Here is a 22,433-nt window from a genome sequence, read left to right as displayed (position 1 = left end):
GAGAAATCCTTGTGATCACAAAAATGAAGCCCAAGGTATATGTATTGTACATCGTGGACTTGCCGACAACTAGACACTATCCAATTTGTAAGGAGAGGGTTGCCCTCAAGTCTTTAAGTCAGCACAATACATAAACCCTAACTCCTTTGGACAAGATTATGTAAAACTAGTTATATCAAAGCAAAATAAAAGTTATATTAACTTGCATATCACTTAATCATAGTACTATAGAAACTTAAAATATATACTTAATTCTCAATCATCTTTAATGAGGCCCATTCACACTTGAGGGCATCTCTCATTTTCTGTGTGGTTATTAAATGACAGATTAAAGAAACTCAGGGATAAGCATAAGGTTAATTCTAGAAAGATCAAGAAATAAGATCTGGAAGAGTTTTAAGGATCAGAATGAAATCCATCTGCTTTGGAAAGAAGGAAGTGGAAGACCAGAAAGAATAAAGCTTACTCAAGACTGCAAAGAGGCCAACACACTAAAAATCAGAAATCTTGACTCCTAGCCCACTGTCCCCCAAAACATGAGCTTTTTTCTTACACATAGAGACGATGAGGTGGCAAGTGCCATCTCTAAACACATGAGATTTTTTTAAAGACTGAGAAGGAAATGTCCAGGTGACACACATGCCAAAATGTACGTAGTGACCTTTCAGTGCAAAAAAAAGGAACTAGAACTCCATTGTAAAGGTAAGAACAGACTTCATCCCTGACATCTATTAGCACATTTTACTCACTTACTATAAGTAAAATGACCTCCCACATTCTGAGGGTGGTATGGTTTGAATGTCTCCCCCAAAAGTTCATGTGTTGAAAATTTAGTTGCCATAGAAACAGTATTAAGAGATAGGGTCTTAAAGAAGAGATTAGGCCATAAGGGCTCTGTCCTCAGGAATGGATTAATCCCATTATCATGGGGGCATAGAAGTGGTTTTTTGATTTAAAAAAAAAAAAAAAAAGATGAGTTCAGCCCAAGTTCTTCTGTGCTTTGCATACTCACTGTTGTCTTTTTGCCTTCTGCCACGGGATAGCCCTCACCAGGTGCCAGTGCCAAGATCCTGGACCTCCCAGCCTCCAGAACTGTGAGCCAAATAAACTAGTCTTTATAATTTACCTAATCTGCGGTATTCTATTATAGCAGGAGAAAATGTACTAAGATAGAGGGGATCTGCTACAAGAAAATCCAGTCGTTTATATTTGACTGGTTTCTCCAGGTTTCAAGTGCCATCTCTAAACACATGAGATTTTTTTAAACACTGAAAAGGAAATGTCCATGTGACACACATGCCAAAATGTACGTAGTGACCTTTCAGTGCAAAAAAAAGGAACTAGAACTCCATTATAAAGATAAGAACAGACTTCATCCCTGACATCTATTAGCATTTACACATTTTACTCACTTACTATAAATAAAATGACCTCCCACATTTTGAGGGTGGTATGGTTTGAATGTCTCCCCCAAAAGTTCATGTGTTGAAAATTTAGTTGCCATAGAAACAGTATTAAGAGATAGGGTCTTAACTATCTCTAAAAACATAACTAGTAAACTACCTAGTGCACAGAATACTGTGACTTTAATCATTAAATGTTCTTCAGATTCCTTCTCAAATTTTTAGATTGAACAACTGGGATTAATGAGAAGAAAAGGCCCACCTGGGCACGGTGGCTCACGCCTGTAATCCCAGCATTTTGGGAGGCCAAGGTGGGTGGATCACAAGGTCAGGACATCTAGATCATCCTGGCTAACATAGTGCAACCCCATCTCTACTAAAAATACAAAATGTTAGCAGGGTGTAGTGATACATGCCTGTAGTCCCAGCTACTCTGGAGACTAAGGCAAGAGAATCACTTGAACCCAGGAGGTGGAAGTTGCAGTGAGTCGAAATTGCACCACTGCACTCCTGGGTGACAGAGGGAGACTCAGTCTCGGGGAAAAAAAAAAAAAAAAAGGGAAGAAAAGGCCCTTGAGGACACGGACCATGTTTTATTTACTCCAGTTCCTTATTTAGTGCCTGAGCATGCAGACACCTTAAAACTGCTGAATGGATGTCTGTCTAGGGATTTTTTTTGTTGTTAATAAAGTCGATTTGACATTCTTTTTCATTAAAACTCAAATCTTAAATGATATGACTTAAGCAACACTAGAAATGAGTGGAGTGTTTAAGATCAAAGGCAAAAGGAACTCTAATTGATAAGTCATTTCCCACATGGGTAAAGGATACAATTCTGCAGCCTCTATACATGTGTACTGGAATTGAACAATTAGACAAGTAGATGGGGTGGTTGGTAGGAGCCATGTTTCTCACTGTTGGATTGGGAGGCTACAGACACACAAGGGAAGTCTGGAATGATCAATATGGTAATAGAGTAGAGGTAGAGACATAAGTATGAACTCGTTTTACTCACTATAGATACAGATGGTTACATACAGAAACATCTATAGATGTACACCTATAGTGGTTAATATACATACATGTATTTACTTGTTGTCAGTTGAGGAGGCCTAAAAATAACACCCAGTAGCAATCAGCATACTTAGCACCCAGATCTCAGTTTTTAACACCCTTTTCCGATGAAAGGAACCAAGGCTCCTTAGAGAAATGGCTCATTCTAGGGCTCATACAAAAAGACGAGAGCATCCTATAGTACCAGAAAGGGTGTGTTCAAAAAAAACACAATGACAGGGTAAGTCACAGGGAAATGGGAGCTAACTGAAAGACCTTTCAACGGTCAATGCAGAAAAGAATGTGAGTTAAAAAACAAAACAAAAAACACACACATTAGATTTTAACCCCAGATATAAAATAAGTATCCATGAGTCATACTGACATAAATCATTGATTAAAATTAATGGTAGAGGGTAAGTCTCCTGCGCAGAATTCTAAATCATTTATGTACTTCGCCAGCAAAGTAACTCTGTTACTTAAGTGACTTAAGGTTATTTCCGTTTCCAAAGAGCACAGTATGTATGAAAAGGGGAAACAGAAATAATTTTTAAAAATATCATTCAGAAGACCAATAATTTCATAGCAGAAAAAACTGACAAACAGTACATCAGCCAAATGAGGTCAACCTCAAAAGTAGTATCATGTTTACAGCACGTGTCCTCAAAATAATGTGATGAAAATGGCAATTTACCTCTGTGGGTCTTCCCCACAGAACATATAGCCTCAGTCTAATCATGAGAAAAATCCCAGTTGAGGAACACTCTTCAGGTATTTACCTGACCACTACTCTTCAAAACTGTAGTCATCAAAAACAAGGGAAGTCTGAGAAAATCAAAATAAATTATGAACTTTAGTTAACAATGAGTCATTTCAACAAAGGTACCATACAAATGTATGTTAGCAGGGAAACTGTGAAGTATGTTAAAAACCTGTACTGCTGTGGGAATTTCTCCAGAAATCTAAACCTGTCCTAGTTTATTTTTTTAAAGTTTATTTAAAAAAATTACATAGCAAGGCAGAAAAAACAAAACAGAAGGCTTAGAGAGATACAGCTTTATATTTATGAAAAGTATTTGTCTTTCACCATATCTGGTAAAGCATTTTACAGTCTCCTAGGGTTTAACTGTTAGTCAAAGAAATAAATTTTAGTTCAAACTATTTACCTGAAGATTAAAAAACAAAACAAGGCCGGGCACAGTGGCTCACCCCTGTAATCCTAGCACTTTGGGAGGCCAAGCTGGGTGGATCACGAGGTCAGGAGTTCGAGACCAGACTGGCCAACATGGTGAAACCCCGTCTCTACTAAAAATACAAAAATTAGCCAGGTGTGGTGGCAGGCGCCTGTAGTCCCAGCTACTCGGGAGGCTGAGGCAGGAGAATCACTTGAACCCAGGAGGTGGATGTTGCAGTGAGCCGAGACCACGCCACTGCACTCCAGCCTGGCAACAGCTGCACTCCAGCTCAACGACAAAAAATGAAAGACAGAAAAAAAGTTGGCTAATTTTACTTGAGGAAAAAAGATAGGGCTATTATAAACTTATTTAACTAGTCTTATTTTTGATTAAATAGAATTCTTGGTTAAATCTGAACAACGTTAACAGCTTCCAATTGGTATTAGAATCAAATCCAAGGGTTATACATCATCTGGCTCCGGCCTACCTTCTTTGACTTCATTTTACACTACCAATTGCCCCAGTCTTCATTCACTTGGGCCACACCAGTCTTTCTGTTCTAAGAACCTAGTAAGCCGGCTGAGGCGGGTGGATCACAAGGTCAAGAGATCGAGACCATCCTGGTCAACATGGTGAAACCCCGTCTCTACTAAAAATACAAAAAAATTAGCTGGGCGTGGTGGCGCATGCCTGTAATCCCAGCTACTCAGGAGGCTGAGGCAGGAGAATTGCCTGAACCCAGGAGGCGGAGGTCGCGGTGAGCCGAGATTGCACCATTGACTCCAGCCTGGGTAACAAGAGCGAAACTCCATCTCAAAAAAAAAAAAAAAAAAAAAAAAAAAAACGTAGTAAGCCTTAGAGCTTTCATATTTTGTCCTTGTCTGGTACCTGTTATCTACTGCTGCGTAGCAAACTACCCCCAATACTTAATGGCTTCATACAACTTCCATTTTATTCACTCATGATTCTGAGAGTCATCAATCTGGACTGATCCCATCAGGGGGCTCATCATGCAGCTTTAGTCAGCTGGCAGCTAGACTGGGGATAGGTGACTAGTGGTCACATGTCTGGCTGTTGGGTGAGCCATGTATTTCTAATGGGCACACTAGGGCTTTTTCACATGGATGCAAGCAAAGGTCCAAGTGTAAGAGTAGAAGCATTCCCTTGATCAAAGCAAGTTAACAAGGCCAGTCCATACACAAGTGGTGGGAAGCAGACTCCAGCCTTGATGGGAGGAGTATGTAGCCATTCAAAATCGGATACATGTAGAATGCTTCTCCTGAAAGCCTTCCATAGCTGGGCCTCAGTCATGCTTTCTTCAAAGTATAGTACCTTCAGAGGCCTTTCCTAACCACTGTATTTAAAATAGCTCCTCACTGGGATTTCTTCATCCTTCACCTTTTCATGACACTCTTTTATTTTTTACCGTTACACTTATTGTTCCGTGGTTCCCTTGCCTGTTTTCTCTGTGGGAGCAATGAATGAACATGGCAAATTAAGTACCTGCCTTGTTCATTCCCAAGAGCTAACACAGTAGGTACTCAATAATTATACAGGCAATTCACATCTTTATTTTTTATTCCACATTAAGAAAGATGATCAAGTTATTAAACAACTGAAAAAGTAGTGCACTTCAGTTAGTCAAATGCACTTTAGTAAAACCAATCTAAGTGGACATAAGATTTTTGTCTCTTCTGTCCAGACAAAAAAATGAAGAACCTATGTGTTAAGTACAAAGGAGAACCCTGGTGTGGTGGTGTACGCCTGAAGTACCAGCTACAAGAGGCTGAAATAGGAGGAGTGCTTGAGTCAAGGAGTTCAAGGCTGCAGTGAGCTATGATTATGCCACTGCACTCCAGCTCTGCGCGATGACAGAGCAAGACCTCATCTCTAAAACAAAACAAAAGATAAAGTAGAAAGTTACCTGAGTCTTTTCCAAGTTATTTAATTTACAGCATCTGTCTCCAAATATAGTAACATAAAGATATCAGTTTAGAAATTAACTTTTTTCCAGATCACTCCAACACAAAATCTCTCAACTGAATCTCTAGTTTGTCTAATTTTGTTAAGAGCTTATTACATGAGAAGGTTCAGAGACTTTTATTTCCATCCCTCGACAAGCAGTGACAGTCAACATAACAGGCTCTGTAGCACCATGATATTCCAAACCAGACCACTCCAGCCACCCTCTCATTCAAACAAAAACTGCAAGATATGGCTGGATTACTCGAATCACATCTGATCTTAAACAATTCAGGTAAAGAAAGTTGTACTATAAAGAATACTTTCCAAAATTGTTTACTCAAATAAAAACAGATCAAGTCATTACAGAGCATTTTTCCATTTTATTAAGAATAACAGACCTACTCAAGGTAATTTTATTGTTTATTTAAATAAGGATAAGGCTACTTAAAAGACTTTTTACATACAAAAATGTACAAGGTTAAACTTTTCTGTACTTAATTACAAAACCTGCACAAGCGTTTAATAAAAGAGCACACTTAAAAACATTTTGACCATTATTTAGCCTCTAAAAATTACTGAAGTTCAACAGTAGTAAATAGAGGAAGCTCTTACATATATATGACTTAGTCTTCTGGCAGTTTTACTTAATGTAAGTTTTTAAAAGGTCACATTGCTATTGAATGAGTCTCTATAGATCAATTTTAGAATCGTCTCTCAAAACTTAAGTCAACCAAAATATTATTTCAAATAATAATTCCAATTCTGAAGAATTTTAATACTAGCAAATAGATTATGGCCTCATAGTAGTAACTGAACCAACTTTCCAAAGTGCCTGGTAGCTGTCCAGATGAATTAGGTTACTTTGGAAAACTGTACTGCATTTACAGCCATTGAGAAGCCATTCAGTGCCCTGGTGCTGTAGGGTCTTGAGACTTTCCAGAATTCACACAGCAGTCTATGATCCCTCAAATGTAAGAGGACAGGGGTCAGCCTATCTTCACCCCTCAGTGAATGAGGAGGGCCAAGCAGTATGACTTGCAAACCTAAGCCAGAAGCTTAGGATCTACAGTAAAAAGGAAGAATTAAAGTAGAGAAAGAAAATGTGTAAGGAGAAAGGGAAAATAACAAACAAAGAGGGAAAGGAAGAAGAAACAAGGATACCTGCTAATGGCAGGAAGTGATAAAGTGCCCATAACTACAACTTACAAGCCTCCCACTAACTCTAATGTCATTCGTTTGCCTACTCCAGGATTAAGAAAAGCTGGCTTTAGTGGACTATAAAATCAAGAGCAACATTACCTACTTCATGTTACTGAGGAACTAGTATTCTAAAGTTGTCTGCCATTGAAATCAAGTTCTTCTAACCTTTTAAGCAAACCAAAACCCTTCAAAATATAGGGCTCCCAAGGCTGCTGCTCCAGATTCCCAGCATTCAACCTGCTTCATTATGTGGAGAAGGGCATTTCAAGACAAGCCGTATCCATACACCTTCAGAAGGAACAAAGCTCTAAGAAGGTTGGATGACGTTAATACATAGTACATGGTTTAGCATTTCTCCACATTTCAAACTCAAAATAGCTCAATAATATGCTGCTACCATGAGCATTGATTCTGAATGTTCATAATATAAACTTCAATTTGAAGCAACAATGTTACACAGTTCAGCTGTTATTACCAACCTACTCTGTAAGTTAAAATACAAATAAAATATTAATTTTATTGACTAACTAAAAATAAGTTCCCACTGACTTAAAATTGTCAAATGGCTAACTCTCTCTCAACTAAGAGAGAAACACAGATGGAAGCGGAAAGGACAAGTGAATATAAAATAAAATTTGTCAGTCTACTCTAAAATTCGCACTTTTAAAATCTTCCTTGGCATATATTTATGTATAGGATCACAGTTGCCCACCATTATTACATCTATCAGCCCTGCAGATAACAATTTACTGTTAATAATTTATGCAATACTTAGTATGTTTTGTCTTATGTGTATAGATTTACAGTCTGGAATAAAGGCAGAATGATTAAAAACTACTGGGTTAAAGTCTTAGTATGGTACTTACCTGCAAGGCTGAATTAATTGTTTGGAAGGCTATTCAATAGCTGAACTAAAATGCTTGTTTTAACAAATCAAGAGGAACAAGACTCCTTTAAAACATACTGAAAAAGGTCTGAAAATCAGTCATATAAAGAATTATAAATTATCCTTTGCTCTTACTTAGAAACACATAGCAGAACAGTAGAAACTAGAACTCATGAATATAAGGTAAACCCTATCTTCCCATTGATTTCCATTATACAACTGGAGTGAAAATACTACTTGAACAAAAATAAACAAAAAACCTTAGCAGATAATTCTGTGTGGAAAGCCCTGTGGGAAGTGTCTATATTACAGCTGCAGGAAACCTCACTTAAGCTGGGAGTCCATCTTCCTATGCTGCACTCTGTAGTGACTTCTGACTCCAGCAGCTCCTCTACTATCTACTCCATATTATGCTAATTTTTGCCCCTAATTCTACGCCCACTCCCAATTCTCTAAACTTACTGCCATCGAATACCATCTCTAACATGATCACTCAGCCTGAAGATATTTTAAATCAACTTCATTTTGAAAAGATTATGCTCCCAGGAGTGGTAATAGCTGAATTCACAGAGTGAGATCACAGACTGCTCATGAAAAGAGTAGGTAGGACTGCTGCATGACAACAACATTCTAAAGGGTGGTTCACGTGCAGAACCAACCTGTCAACTCATAATATATACATCCATTGTTATGACTTCAAAGAAAGAAGCAATAGCAAGCACTGATTCCCTTTTGCTTTTTTTGGGAAGCAGCAATGTAAGCACTAAAAGAACAGCATTTTTATCTGTATATTCTGAACAGTTTTCCAGCAATACTACAGAGATGCTTTTCTTGGTGAAACTTTTAGAATGAATGTTGTAATATTTACTAAAATACTGTGACAAACTGTTTTATGTTTCAAAGAAATAAAAATGGCAAACTAGCAAAATATTTGAGTTTAAAAAAAAAAAAATCTCAAATTTCCCCAAGACTCTGAACAAGGCTAATGAGAATAACTCCTAAAATTCACTGGATGCTTTTCTTTTTGAGACAAGAGTTTCACTCGTTGCTCAGGCTGGAGTGCAATGGCAGTTGCTCACTGCAACCTCCGCCTCCTGGGTCTAACAGATTCTCCTCCCTCAGCCAGCTAATTTTGTATTTTTTAGTGGAGAAGGGGTTTCTCCAGGCTGGTCAGGCTGGTCTAGAACTCCAGACTTCAGGTGATCTGCCTGCTTCGGCCTCCCAAAGTGCTGGGATTACAGGCATGAGCCACCGTGCCCAGCCAATTCACTGGATGCTATATAGTAGGCTTGTAGCTAATGATTTGACTAGGGTCAATATAAATGACATATACTAAGCCATTGGTTTAAAAGATATTCTTTCTAATCAGGGCAAGACAGGCAAGAATTTTAAAAAAGAAAGGGAGGGAGGGAGGGAAGAAGGAAAGGAAGATAAATCCTTTATTTTTTTAAACCTATTTGAAACCTCTTAAGAAAATTCCATGATAAACAGGATTTCTGTAAATACTGTCAATATATATGAACATGTTTGAAAAACTACAGTTACAGCATATTTACATTTTCAGAAACTTTCCTTCAGGGCCAAGTAACATGTTGTATTTTCCTTTTTGCTTGTGGGGGCTTCAGGTTATTCTGAAAGAAATGAACAGAAATCAGTTTATTCTTGCAGAAATATCAGAAAACAATTTCCTAGGGTTTTATTTCAATGTATTTAAAATGAACATTTTAAACAACCAAGGTTTACTATTAATGTATTAATGAAAGATTACTGCTGCCATCTGGTGGGAATATATTTCTTTTCTTTAGTAGAGACGGGGTTTCACCATGTTGACCAGGATGGTCTCAATGTTTTGACCTAGTGATCCACCTGCCTCGGCCTTCCAAAGTGCTGCGATTATAGGCGTGAGCCACCACGCCCAGCCTGTGAGAATTTATTCCAAGAGATAGGGGAGTAAGTTTTCTAGCTCTGTGGTTCTCAAACGTTTGTAATAACAGAGCACTTAAAAACATGCCCCACCCCCCCCAGGACTGGTCTTATCCCAGAACCAATTAAACCAGAATCCATAAAAGGTAGAAGGATTGACTTCTTTTTGCTTTGGTTTTTTTGGGAAGCTCCTCAAGTGATCTTAACAGAGTTGAAACCATTTGACTGCTCCGGATCTACTTCCTCCCTGTCCAGCCCATCTCTTCCATCAACTTTACAATCCAAAGTCAATGAGAAATAGGCTGGGCAGGTGGCTTACACCTGTAATCCCAGAACTTTGGGAGGCCGAGGTGGGTGGATCATTTGAGGTCCGGAATTCAAGACTAGCCTGGCCAACAGGTTTGGTGAAACCTTGTCCCTACCAAAAATTAAAAAAAATTAGCTGTGTGTGGTGGCAGGTGCCTGTAATCCTAGCTGGCAGGAGGATGGTTTGTACCTGGGAGGTGGAGGTTGCAGTGAGCCAAGATTGAGCCACTGTACTCTAGCCTGGGAAATGGAGTGAGACTCCATCTCAAACAATAAACAAACAACAACAAAAACACAAAGTCAATGGGAAATGTTAATAAGAAGAAAATATTTATTTATATGTATGCATACATATAAAAGAATCTTTTATCCTTATTGTTTTATATATAGCTATATACATTTCCAAGATATATATATACACATATATATAAAGATACATATATATATGTAAAGATACATATACATATCTATATATCTCATATCTGTGAAAGAGTAAAATTTTCTGGGGTAGAGAAATGCTGTTTAAGAGCCTGGGAAAAAAAATTCTTTGAGGCTTACTCCTTATGGCAGAATTTGAGATGTCGCTTTATTCTTCCAACTCTCATCCCATACCCTCCTCCTCTCTCCCACAAAGGTAGCTGAAAGGAGTATGGAGGCAGCATGGCCTCCTAAGTGTGTGCCCTGGGATTAAACTAACCTAAACTCACGTTGCAGTCTGGTTGCTTACTAACTCTGGAACTCCCAACAAACTTATTTAAATTTACTAAGCTTTTGCTTCCTCGTGAAATAGGAATATCAAAGACGCTGACTTCATAGGGTTACTGAAAGCATATAATGAACTACTAAATGTAAAGAACTCATGACCAGTCAGGTGGTTTTCTTTTTCCAGGTTCTAGCATTTTAGAATGTTTGAGTTTACTAAATTTTGATCTCTTTGATACATGATTACACGATAATAATAATAATAAAGCCAGTATATTACAGGAATAATGGCTACTAAACTCCTAGGTATTTAAAAGTAAAAGCCCTTTTCTGAAGAGCCGTTTTATATTTTATATGTATATTTTATAATATGTATATATTTTATATATACATATGTGTGTGTGTGTATATATATATATATATATATATAAAATCATCTCACAAATTAAACTCTAATACAATATGTTAACTGCACCAAATTTGCTAAGAAGCATCCAAATCATTCAACATAGCATAGCACAACATAATAGAGTTCTCCAACCTCTGCTATCCCCACAAAGCTAGGTAAACTGAGCAGTAGGCGAGGCAAGTGGCAAATCTGTGCAGTTTTTTTTTTCCTTTGAGACGGAGTCTTGCTCTGTCATCCAGGCTGGAGTGCAATGGTGCTGTCTTGGCTCACTGCAACCTCCACCTCTTGGGTTCAAGTGATTCTCCTGCCTCAGCCTCCCGAGTAGCTGGGATTACACGCACCTGCCACCACACCTGGCTAATTTTTGTATTTTTAGTAGAGACAGGTTTCACCATGCTGGCCGGGTTGTTCTCAAACTCCTGACCTTGTGATCCGCCCAGCCCATCTTGGCCTCCCAAAGTGCTGGGATTACAGGCATGAGCCACTGTGCTAAGCCTGGTGTGGTTTTAAGGTATGAACAAACAGACTTAAGATCAAGCCCCAAATGCTACTTAATAAATGTGTGACCCTGGACAAATTACTTAATGTTCTAAACATTGCTAATAAAGGAATATTTTTCTGTTTTCATTCCAAGACAGTTAAAGGAACTTAACGAGAAAAATCTAGGAAAACTGCCTAATGTAGAGATACCCTCTCTCTACGTATTTTAAGCAGAAATAACTTGAGTGAACTTTTAAAAACGTTAATCACCACGGATTTTAAAATTCCAGAATTCAAGTACTTGAGTAATAAGATATATTATACAAATGGTAGAGACAATCAAAAGGGTTTTAAAAAAGAATGTAGCACAGTCGACCCACCTCCCATTATGAGCCAGACTGCTCAAGTTTCATTCAGACCACTTACCAGCATGGAAACTACCCCCATACTTACAATGGCCTCTGCTTCTTCTTTAGGAGCAGCTCGCTTTAACTTCACTGGAGTAGTTCCAACAGGGGACAATGGTGGCGACTTCACAGAGCCTGAAGGACTTTTCCTGTGCGTTAAGTCATGGTTCTGTTTAGTGTCATTATTATTGTGTTCCGTTTTATTGTTCATAGGCAAATTGGAAGACACAATTAGGGGTGAAACACTCGAAGAGGAATTTGATAATTTTCTAAAGGCATTACTGGTAAAGCTTGCCTGAGGGGGAGGCTTGAGTCGATCATTATCTCCATTCTCTGTCTTTTTCACTTTTATGCTTGTACTTGTTGAACTTCCATCAAATACAATGAGGGGTCTTTTCCTTAACCCGTCTACAGCGCTATTCCTGAAATCAAAGAGATGTGCTCTTGAAAAATACCATCTGGAATGGCAAACCAGTTCACTGGAATTCAAGTTCAAATAAACAATAACCAAGAAGATTTATTGATAAGACTAATCTTTTCTAAGTGGGACTATTAGAAATTAAATTTTCTATGTTCACCTTAAATGAAAGAATTCCCTAGTGTTTTATTTCAAAGTTTAAAACATTTACGTACAAGAAATTCAAAGTTAGCTTTAATGTATACACAAGATACAGCTATTTTTAAAACATCAATTAACCATCTAGTCCTGGAACTTAAAATGAGATTTCCTAGTTAAAAAACAAACACCAGCTTATTGACAGGGTTATCTTAACCATGTAATCAGTTATTATTTAAAAAGGATAAAAAACTATAAAACTATACCAAGACTACCACAGTGGTAATCTACAAATGAGGCACAGCATTCTGTGCTATTCCATTTACTAAAGGTCTCTAAAGCCAAGACATTTTCTAAACTAACTGTAACTATGATATTTGTGCAAGTTTAACTGTGAACTCTGGCAAGTATCTTCATATTTACCTTCTGGAAATCTAACTTCCACTCTTTACCGTAAAGGTTAACAATGAAAGCATTCATTTGCTTATTACTCATCATACCTCAAGCTATCTAACAGATTAACTGAAAACAAACAAACAAAAACCCTTTTTTTTTTAGACAGAGTTGCATTCTTGTAGCCCAGGCTTGTGTACAATGGCTCAATCTTGGCTCACTGTAACCTCCACCTCCTGGGTTCAAGCAATTCTCCTGCCTCAGCCTCCTGAGTAACTGGGATTATAGGTGCACGCCACCAGGCAGGCAAATTTTTGTATTTTTAGTAGAGACATGTTTTCACCATGTTTGCCAGGCTAGTCTTGAACTCCTGACCTCAGGTTATCCACCTGCCTCGGCCTCCCAACATGCTGGGATTACAGGCAAGAGCCACTGTGCCTGCATTAACAACAACAACAACAAAAAAACCTTTTAATTAAACATGTTAAAAAAAACTTGAGGTAGCCAGTTATTAGGAAGAACATTTCAGCCCTGCTACTACTCAGTGTGATCTAGGGACCAGCAGCACAACATCATCATCATCTTGGGACTTTGTAAGAAATGGAGAATCTGGGGCATCAACCTGAACTATGCATCAGAACCCATATTTTAACCAAATTCCTACACAGTTGGCCAAACTCAAAAATTCTTGGATCATCAATGAACACCATTTGGTAGAAAATGAAAAGTAAGGTCACTGTATACCCACTGTAGAAGGGAAACAGAGGGACTGAGAGCGGGGCTGGACAGCTTGTTTCATCTAAGATTCAAGAGGCACATTAAAGTTTGAGAAGCACCAGGCTATGTTGCTATGGACCTAGTCCTAGGTCTGTGTGACCTTGGGCACGTTATAGAACTTCTCAGGATCTCAGTTCCTCCACAGATAAAATAATAAGCAGTTAAACAATACAAAATGATCTCTTGGATCCTTCCAGTTTTAATGCTCTGAATCAACTGTGAATTTAAAAAACAGAGTCAAAAAGCCTTTCTGAAATGATTTTGAGGGACTAATCAAGACGGATGTAAGATGATTGCTTCAAAGGAAAGAAAAACCAGCACAGAAAGTTTTGCTTATAAGAACAATATGCTTGAACGTGCTGATTAAGAGGAAAATACTGCCTGAATAACAGCAAAAGTAAATTAAAAGGCATATGCAATGTAATCCATATTTATGAGAGTTAACACCAATACATAGTCTGTACTAGTAAGCAAAAGTAACCATCGAGCTAAAATGATGGTCAATCTGAAATGCGTCCTTGATCAAAGGTCAGACTTTATTTTCCAAAAGATAAGGAGCAGACATGTATTCTTTGACTATCCTTCATACTTGAAGAATAATCTCAATCATAAGTTTTCTTTGTAAAACAGATTAAAACCCAGAGGAACACACTTCCCCTTACCCCCACCCTCCTACTCTGTCTTCTCCCACTGTCTCTAGTAAACTGCCTGTGACAGTGCCTTACAGACAGAAGGCTCCTTCCCCTCCCCACACACCTTAAAAAAATTAATTGATCAACAGTATCCACTTTAGATATAATAAACAACAGAAGAAATAACTAGTTCACTTAAGGATCTTAGGACATTCTGTACTTATTAATCAATCAACAACACTGATTAATCAAATATAACTTTCTTTAAAAAAGAAAATTCACTTGCTTGTGGTTTTATAAAAAATATTTTGAAATTAAAAAATTTTAAATAGCATAACTCAAGCTAGTTAACAGGCCCTTCATTTGTGTATTATCAAAGACATTAGAGTTTTTTTACCTGACTTGACTTTTTTCTCAAAATTCAGGAAATCCTATTGGCTCTACCTACAAAATACATGTAGGACTCCAGCCTACCAAATTTACTATAGTCAAAGCTGCTGCCATCTATTGCCTGGACTACCAGTACAGCCTTCTAATTTGTTTCCTTGCTTCCACCCTTATACATGCCCCTTCCCCTCCCCACACACCTTAAATCACTTCTTAGGACAGCAGCCAGAGTCATCCTGTCAAAATGTACATCTAATGACATCACCACTCTGCTCAAAATCCTCTAGTGGTTTCTTATCTCAGAGTAAACCAAAGCCCTTACAATGACTTATAAAGGTTTCCACAATCTGACAATCTCTTCTGTTCACCCCCAATATAACTCGTTCCTCCTGCAGCCCTGATGGCCGTTTTGTTATTCCTGGTATATGATGGGCACATTCCTGATCCAGCCTCTTGTATTCTGGCCCAGAGTGTTAGCTTGTTCTCTTATTTCTTACAGGTCTCTTTACTAAATGGTCATTTCTCACTATGATTGTTCCTGGATAATTGATCAAAAATTGTAATCTTTTTCTCTGGCCTTTACTACTTACTAACAATACTCTTATATAGTAACTCTGTTATTATGTTTCTCCTGACAAAAATATGAGCGGGGAATTTTGTCAGTTTTATTTACTGCTATACACATAGTGGCTGGTGCTCAAAAGATAATTATTGAGTACATAGCTTTTTTTTACTTAAGTTTACCTCAGGAAAAATTAATAACTGTTTAGTCATAAGATAAACTGAAAGCTAGAACCACCAAAAAGTACCTTTTAGTCTCATTTTTAATCTCATGGTGTTCTCTTTTCTTTTCCATCATTTTCCCCCATCTATTCTTCGGCAAATCCCTCTGAGGCAATGGTATTGCGTGCTGGACATAAATGTCGGTAAGACTGTCTTTGTTTATTCTTGCATCAGTTTCAACAGCTATGTTCTTCTGTGGGGGGGGGAAGTAATTTCAAAACAACATTCTTAATTTTAATAACTAACCATCTTACCTAACATGGTGAAACATTACTGCTTAAATCACAAATTAATTAAAAAACCATTTTCACAATAACGCGAATACTTAGAGGCAGTTATGTTATAGGCTACATTCTGTAAATATTAGGTACAGCCCATCTTAAAGACAATGGTCACATTTTCTCAGTGTGACAAGGGCTGCTATCCACAATTGCTCAGCCAACATACCAAGCATGAAAGATCATTTCCAGTAATATCACCTTAATATACAAGGGGATTTAAAATAGGGGACTGCCCGGGGAAAAACAGACAAAAGAAAGTGAACAATGACTAACAATCACCACATTCTGTCAATAAGCTACCTTGAGTGTGGTTATCATGATCAGATTAGTGGGATAGAGGTCTCAGTCTTGTCTTATATTTCTCATGCTTCTCTAATGTAGTACTTCCTAAACTGAAGTTAACGACAAAGATTTCAAGTAACACCACAGATGGAAACTGTTATCCCTGTGGTGATGATGGTAACAGTACATCATTAGAAAAGCCTGCACCCCATTTTCACTGGTTCTTTCAAGTACGCTTCCAGTCACCATCCAACCACCTCTATCTAAATCACCTCATTCTTCCTTATTTTCCAATTTGTTCTTGACATCACGAAAAACATATAGCATAAACACAGGAGTGTCATGAAGACAGAGTTTGGATTTAAGAAGGAAAAGTGAGAATGGTAATGAGATCACAGGCTCTTCAATTTCAACTGAGAAAGGCTTGAAAACATTTGTGTTTGGAGCAACTGACAAACCTATATCCTCTAACAAAATCTAACAAAAGCACATTTTACTTCCCTTTCATATATTGGACTAATTTATTTTCACCCTGTCCTCACTCAGAGATAGGGGAAACTCCCAGGATTCCCTTGGACAACATGCCCAGAGAATTCATAGGCCCGTTACTTTGGGAAATATTGCCTTAGCCAAATTTCAGGCCACATTCCGTAACTACTGAACAAAAAACTGGGGACAGAGCCCAACAATCTGTGTTTTAGCAAGCCCTCGACTGGTTCTTAAGTACATGAAAAGTTTGAGAACCACAGGTAAAAACTTACTGACATAATTAAAATAAGCTCTACTTGGCAAGAGGACTTGAAATTCAAGAAAGATAGGGTATCAAGGGGAAAACCATATGGAAAACAACAAAATAGACTACATAAACCCCAATGAAACTTTCAGTAATTTTCTATCACTTAAAACATCAAGTTTTTCCTTTCTCATTTTTCGCCTACTATCAGAGGCCACACAGGCTGGAAAAGAGCAAGCGCTACATGAAGAGTCAGGAGCCCTCAATTCTCCTCCTGGCAGTACCATTTACAGATGTTGTGACCTTAAAGAAGTCACCTCATCTCTTTGAACTGTTTTATCATCTTTAAACGGTGAGAGAGGGTGTGGAAAGGACAGTTTCTCAGCCATTTTCCAGCCCTGACAGTCCATGATTTCTACCTTCCCTGCCTATTCTACGCGTCTTCCCCACTTCCTTTCTTCCTCAGGTTGGTGCTTACACGCAGGCCTATTTCCCAAGCATTCCTGATATTCTACGGGAATATCAGGAATGCCCTATTTTTTCGGACAGGCGGGATGCGAGGGAACAGCTGGCTGGTCTGTATAGGTGGAGAGTGGCACAAACCCGGCGGGAGTGTCCGCAGTTACCCAAAGCTACTTAAGGAGAGCTCAGATGCAAGCGCCTCATCAGGGAAGGCCCACCCGTCCGCCCGCCCTCCACTCCCGCGCGCCCAACCTGCTCCAGAGTGAGGAGAAGGAACTCCTGGGACAGCAGCTCGGGGTGCAGCAGCAGTTCCGAGTCCGTGCAGCTGCGACCGCCCACATCCCCCGCCATCGTCGTCGCCAGGAGACCCCGGTCGACTACCCACAAAGCCCCGCGAGGAAAGCGTTCCGGAAGTGACGTACTCTGGCAGGGACTCAAGTGTGTCGTCACTCTGAGTGCACCGCACGTCGGCCTGTTTCTCTTGCTGCTGGATCCGGCGTTGGCGCCTGGTCCTGCTTGCAAAAATCTCCCAGGAACCAGAGAAGAGAGGGGGATGTCAGACGTAGAAACACATGGCGTGTCAAGTTTGCAGGAAGAGAAAGAGCGAAGTTCCGGGAGCCGGCCACGATTGGTCGCGCCTTCTATGACGTCAAACGTCAGAGGCCAAAGGGATTCCTGGGGCAGCCTCGAGGGAATGAATTATGGCGCGGAGGGCTGGTATACATTACTCTAAATATGGCAGTGGTTGTGTCCGAAGTTATCGTCTTTTTCTTTGTTTAACCTGTTTCTTTTCTCTTCAGCGCCCTCTGTATAATGTAAGACCGAGGCTTTATTTAGTGAATTCCCTCTAACCCCGGCGCCTTGGACAAATAGGTATTTAAGTATTTGTTTCCTGAAAAAATACTCTGAATTAATCTACTCACATGTAAAAATAATAACTGGCTGAGAAACGCCAGTAATGACCGCCAAACGTTTGTTAGCCATTTACAGTGTGCCAGAGACTGCATTTTACGTGTATTATCACATTCCTCAGAACAGGCTAATGAGGTATATATTAATAGAATGCCTATTTTTCAGATGAGGAAACTGAGGTATAGAAAGGATAATTTACTCAAGAGTGAGGAAGTAGCAAGCGAAAATCCAAATCTTCTGCATGTAGTAATAGCTACAGTGAAGTAACTTTAAATCAATGTAAGTATCAATTACAATGTAATTCCCAGGAATTAATTTACTAACAAATTTTCTGCTTCTCTTTCATCATTCATGGGAGAGATATATACCCCTAAATATTTTGCACATTTAACACTTAAACTTGCTGGGCGTGGTGGCTTATGCTTTGTAATCCCAGCGTTTTGGGAGGCTGTGGAAGGATTGCTTGAGGCCAGGAGTTCCAGGTCAGCCTGGGCAACATAGTAAGACCCCGTATCTACAAAAAAAAATTTTTTTTTAATTAACCAGGCACGGTGGTGCTTCTGTAGTACTAGCAACTCGGGAGGTTGAGGTGGTAGGATCACTGATGCCCAGCAATTCCACCCTGCAGGGAGATAGGATCACCACACTGCACTTCAGGGTGGGCGACAGAGTGGGACCATGTGTGAAAAAATAAATAAAAATAAAACTTGCAGATAGGTTCTGAATGTTTATTGTGTGCATCCTCTATGACGTATCATTTTATTGGAGATATTGCATTGTCTACAAAAATATGAAGAACTCTGAGGATGCCAAAAGATAAACCTGGAAAGAGGACTGGAAGTGATATCCGCAAAATAAAAAGAAGCTGAGAAGTGTTTTGCAATTTTTCTTAACCATTTATGTATGTAATATTTTATGTCTAGAAACTGAATTTCAGATCTGAGAGGAAACTTAAAAGTTTCTCAGTCTAGTTCTTACGTGTTAGTGCCAAGAAAGCTGTTCAGAAAGAGATTACATGACTTGCTCAAAATTGAGCAGTCCTAAATCTGGGCCAAGGCAGGCATCCGAGTGTCTTAAATTGGAGTTAAATGTGTTAACGTCATGGTATTAACATCATGATATTCCGTATCTCAAATCTGATTTTATTTTCATTACAGTAGTGAAATAAGCGTGATTAGTTATTATCCCCATTTCCTTCCCTGGGAGGCACATTGTTTCAGTATCAAAAACAACTACCTTGGAAGAATCCTGGGCTAGAAACCTGGCCTCATTTCAAGTTTTACTCTGTTGCACTGAGACCTTGGGTGAGTTACTCAGTTTCTCAGCCTCAGTCCCCTCATCAGGAAAATGTGGTGTTAACACTTTCTGTGACAAATGATGAAAAGAGTGGAGATTACAGAGATTATAAACACACTTGGCACAGAGTAAGTTTAAGAACTGGCAGCTGGGGCCGGGCGCGGTGGCTCAAGCCTGTAATCCCAGCACTTTGGGAGGCCGAGGCGGGTGGATCACGAGGTCAACAGATCGAGACCATCCTGGTCAACATGGTGAAACCCCGTCTCTACTAAAAATTACAAAAAATTAGCTGGGCACGGTGGCACGTGCCTGTAATCCCAGCTACTCAGGAGGCTGAGGCAGGAGAATTGCCTGAACCCAGGAGGCGGAGGTTGCGGTGAGCCGAGACTGCGCTATTGCACTCCAGCCTGGGTAACAAAAGCGAAACTCCGTCTCAAAAAAAAAAAAAAGAACTGGCAGCTGGTTTTTATAAAGTTAATGGTCATAGAAGAGAGGAAAGGGCAGGCTTTGGAGCGACTCAGAGTTGGATTATAACCTTGGCTTCTTTAATCACCTAGGACATATACTCTCCAGCTGTAGCTTCCTTCCCTCTGAGATGGAAATTATAAGCCATCTTGCAGCGTTTTGAGGATTGAAGTTAGTGTATAAAATGCCACTTCTGTTGACTCTCCTTGGAGATTTCTTGTATCCTATTGATTGTCATCAAAGGAAAGAAGTGACAGGATGATGGCATCAGAGGGAAGAATCTTGAGTTTAATAGTCTGAAAAGTGGTTACAGGTTATTGCTGTGCTTTTTCTCTCTGTGGGTTTCTGAACCCATCTCCTAACCTGAAGCCTCAGACTTCGTCTGCTGAAATGTTTTGTGCCAGGTAAGATATCTTTTTTTTCTCCTAGTACTTCCCAGTTTAAGAGTACTTCCTTGGTTAAAACTAATTCTATTAATATTATTCTAGGTGCCTGTAGAGCAGAACTCTTGAGATAGAAGGAGTGTTGTCTGAGGAAAAAAAAAAAAAATCACGATTAGGAGAGGAGGAACTTGAAAGATTTACATACCCTCTCTCTTCCAAGCGTGGAGAGAATGTTTGGTGATGCTGCCCACTCCTTCCTGGGCAGACCCTTTGTGGCATGGAACACTGGAGAATTTGCAGTCTGCTAACTGTTTCTGATTTAGGAGGTTTGTGGGGAGGCCTTTTAATTTGCATTTCTAACAAGTTCTGAGGTGATGCTTCAAATATGTCCAGGCAGAAGGGCTGCCTCACAGAGATTTCTGCCATACCACATGGGAATTGAATTCACAGGTATCTCTAACCCTCGAGCCTGAAACCAAAAGACTGAAAACCAAACACTATAGTGGACAAAGAACATCTCAGAATTTCTGTGGAGACCAGTGACACAAGGACTTAAGGTCTCTCTTCTCATCTTGGCGTTTCAGAAATCTCCGGAGTCTGGATATAGCACTGGGGAAAGGGGTGGGGCCTCCCGCTGATAAGATTTTCACTGCAGTTAAATGGAGGTTCCAAATTGAAAGAAAGGAGGAGGGCCTCCCATTGATAAGATTACTGTCACTGTAGGTAAATGGAGGCTTCAAATAGAAATAAGTTTCAGTTACAGAAAAGAAAATATCTTTGTTACACATTTGAGTTTGCAGACCTAAGATTCCTCCTGCTATACTATCATCTGTAACCCTAAGGCACTCAACATTTTAAGCTAACTATAAGGATTTTCACTTCACTCACAGATCCTAAGGTTTTATTCACTAACATTTTTATTTGGTGACTATAGTTGACAAGAACAAAGCTGTGGGGAACCAACAAACACTGCCGTGCCTGGCATTGCCACCTCACTAGATTGTGAGTTCCTCTGGGACAGGTTCCATACATTTCCTTCTAATCCCTCACTTAGCCATTAGCATGCACAGTGCTTATATTTAGTAGGTGCTCAGTAAATGTTTGTGGAATGAATGCATGATGAACAAAATCTATACTGAGGACTCTGGGGTTGATTCTTGTTGATAATGTAATATTGATAGATATTTATGTTATAAATATGTTACAAATATTGTGTCAAAAATATACTTGAGCAGGCTGGGTGCAGTGGCTCGTGCTTGTAATCCCAGCATTTGAGAGGTTGAGGCGGGTGGGTCACTTGAAGTCAGGAGTTCGAGACTAGCCTGGCCAACATGGTAAAATCCTACCTCCACAAAAATTAGCTGGGTGTGGTGATGGGTGCCAGTAATTCCATCTATTTGGGAGGCTGAGGCAGGAGAATCACTTGAACTTGGGAGGTGGAGGTTGCAGTGAGCTGAGATCGTGCCATTGCACTCCAGCCTGGGCAACAAAGCAAGACTCCATCTCAAATAAATAAAGATAATCTAGGCCAGATGTGGTTGCTCATGCCTGTAATCCCAGCACCTTGGGAAGCCAGTTGGGTGGATCACTTGAGGTCAGGAGTTCAAGAACAGCCTGGCCAACATCTGTTTCTACTAAAAATACAAAAATTAGCCGAGCATGGTGCTACATGCCTGTAGTCAAATCCCCAGGAGGCTGAGGAAGAAGAATTGCTTGAACTTGGGAGGTGGAGGTTGCAGTGAGTTGAGATTGCACCACTGCACTCCAGCTTGGGCTACAGAGACTATGTCTCAAAAAAAAAAAAAAAAAAATCTAGCTAATCAGTATTTCAATATTGAGCATCAAGAATTTTTAAAAATTGGTTGAATGTTTTCTACATGCAGAAAGATAGAGCAGAGAGCATAGACACAATCTTTGCCCTCCAGAACTATACCCAGTGAGAAAGTGAGGAGCACAGAGTATGCGTAAGTGTAAAGATTAAGTTTTGAGAGTAGACAGCAACTATGAAAACATAGTTATAGCTGTGCAACTCAGTCTTCATTAATAATTCTCATTGGAACACATCTTTTTCACATTCTACAAAATACTCAACGTGGCTGGGCGCAGTGGCTCACGCCCGTAATCCCAATACTTTGGGAGGCGGAGGCGGGCAGATCACTTGAGGTTGGGAGTTTAATACCAG

At 39.4% G+C, this 22,433-nt stretch overlaps 1 protein-coding gene and 1 long non-coding RNA gene across 5 annotated transcripts in view; one reads left to right on the top strand and one right to left on the bottom strand.

Annotated features, from left to right (window-relative positions):
* Positions 1-17,580, bottom strand: part of C14H2orf49 (chromosome 14 C2orf49 homolog) — a 34,338-nt gene extending 16,758 nt beyond the window's left edge. Inside the window, exons 1-5 of one of the 4 annotated variants that reach the window (XM_008980218.6) lie at positions 17,448-17,580; positions 15,464-15,630; positions 12,205-12,331; positions 11,956-12,078; positions 5,957-9,313 (exon numbers count right to left, since the gene is read on the bottom strand). In XM_008980218.6, coding sequence (XP_008978466.1) covers positions 9,257-9,313; positions 11,956-12,078; positions 12,205-12,331; positions 15,464-15,630; positions 17,448-17,546 — 573 coding nt within the window. In that variant the 5' untranslated portion in view covers positions 17,547-17,580 and the 3' untranslated portion in view covers positions 5,957-9,256. Of the gene's footprint in view, positions 1-5,956; positions 9,314-11,955; positions 12,332-15,463; positions 15,631-17,447 lie in introns of those variants that run through there. The other 3 variants (XM_078348871.1, XM_078348870.1, XM_002757466.7) reach the window with 3 other exon arrangements.
* Positions 17,581-17,863: 283 nt separating this feature from the next.
* On the top strand, positions 17,864-21,492 carry LOC144579233 (uncharacterized). The gene is made up of 3 exons (XR_013526375.1): positions 17,864-18,068; positions 19,961-20,272; positions 20,357-21,492. It is a non-coding gene; the product is annotated as an uncharacterized LOC144579233 (long non-coding RNA).
* The last annotated feature ends 941 nt before the right edge of the window (positions 21,493-22,433 follow it).

The sequence above is a fragment of the Callithrix jacchus genome, chromosome 14 (genome assembly GCF_049354715.1).
Source record: "Callithrix jacchus isolate 240 chromosome 14, calJac240_pri, whole genome shotgun sequence".
Classification (NCBI taxonomy): Eukaryota; Metazoa; Chordata; class Mammalia; order Primates; family Cebidae; genus Callithrix; species Callithrix jacchus.
Note: the sequence above shows the minus strand (reverse complement) of the source record. Positions and strands in the feature narration are given on the sequence as shown.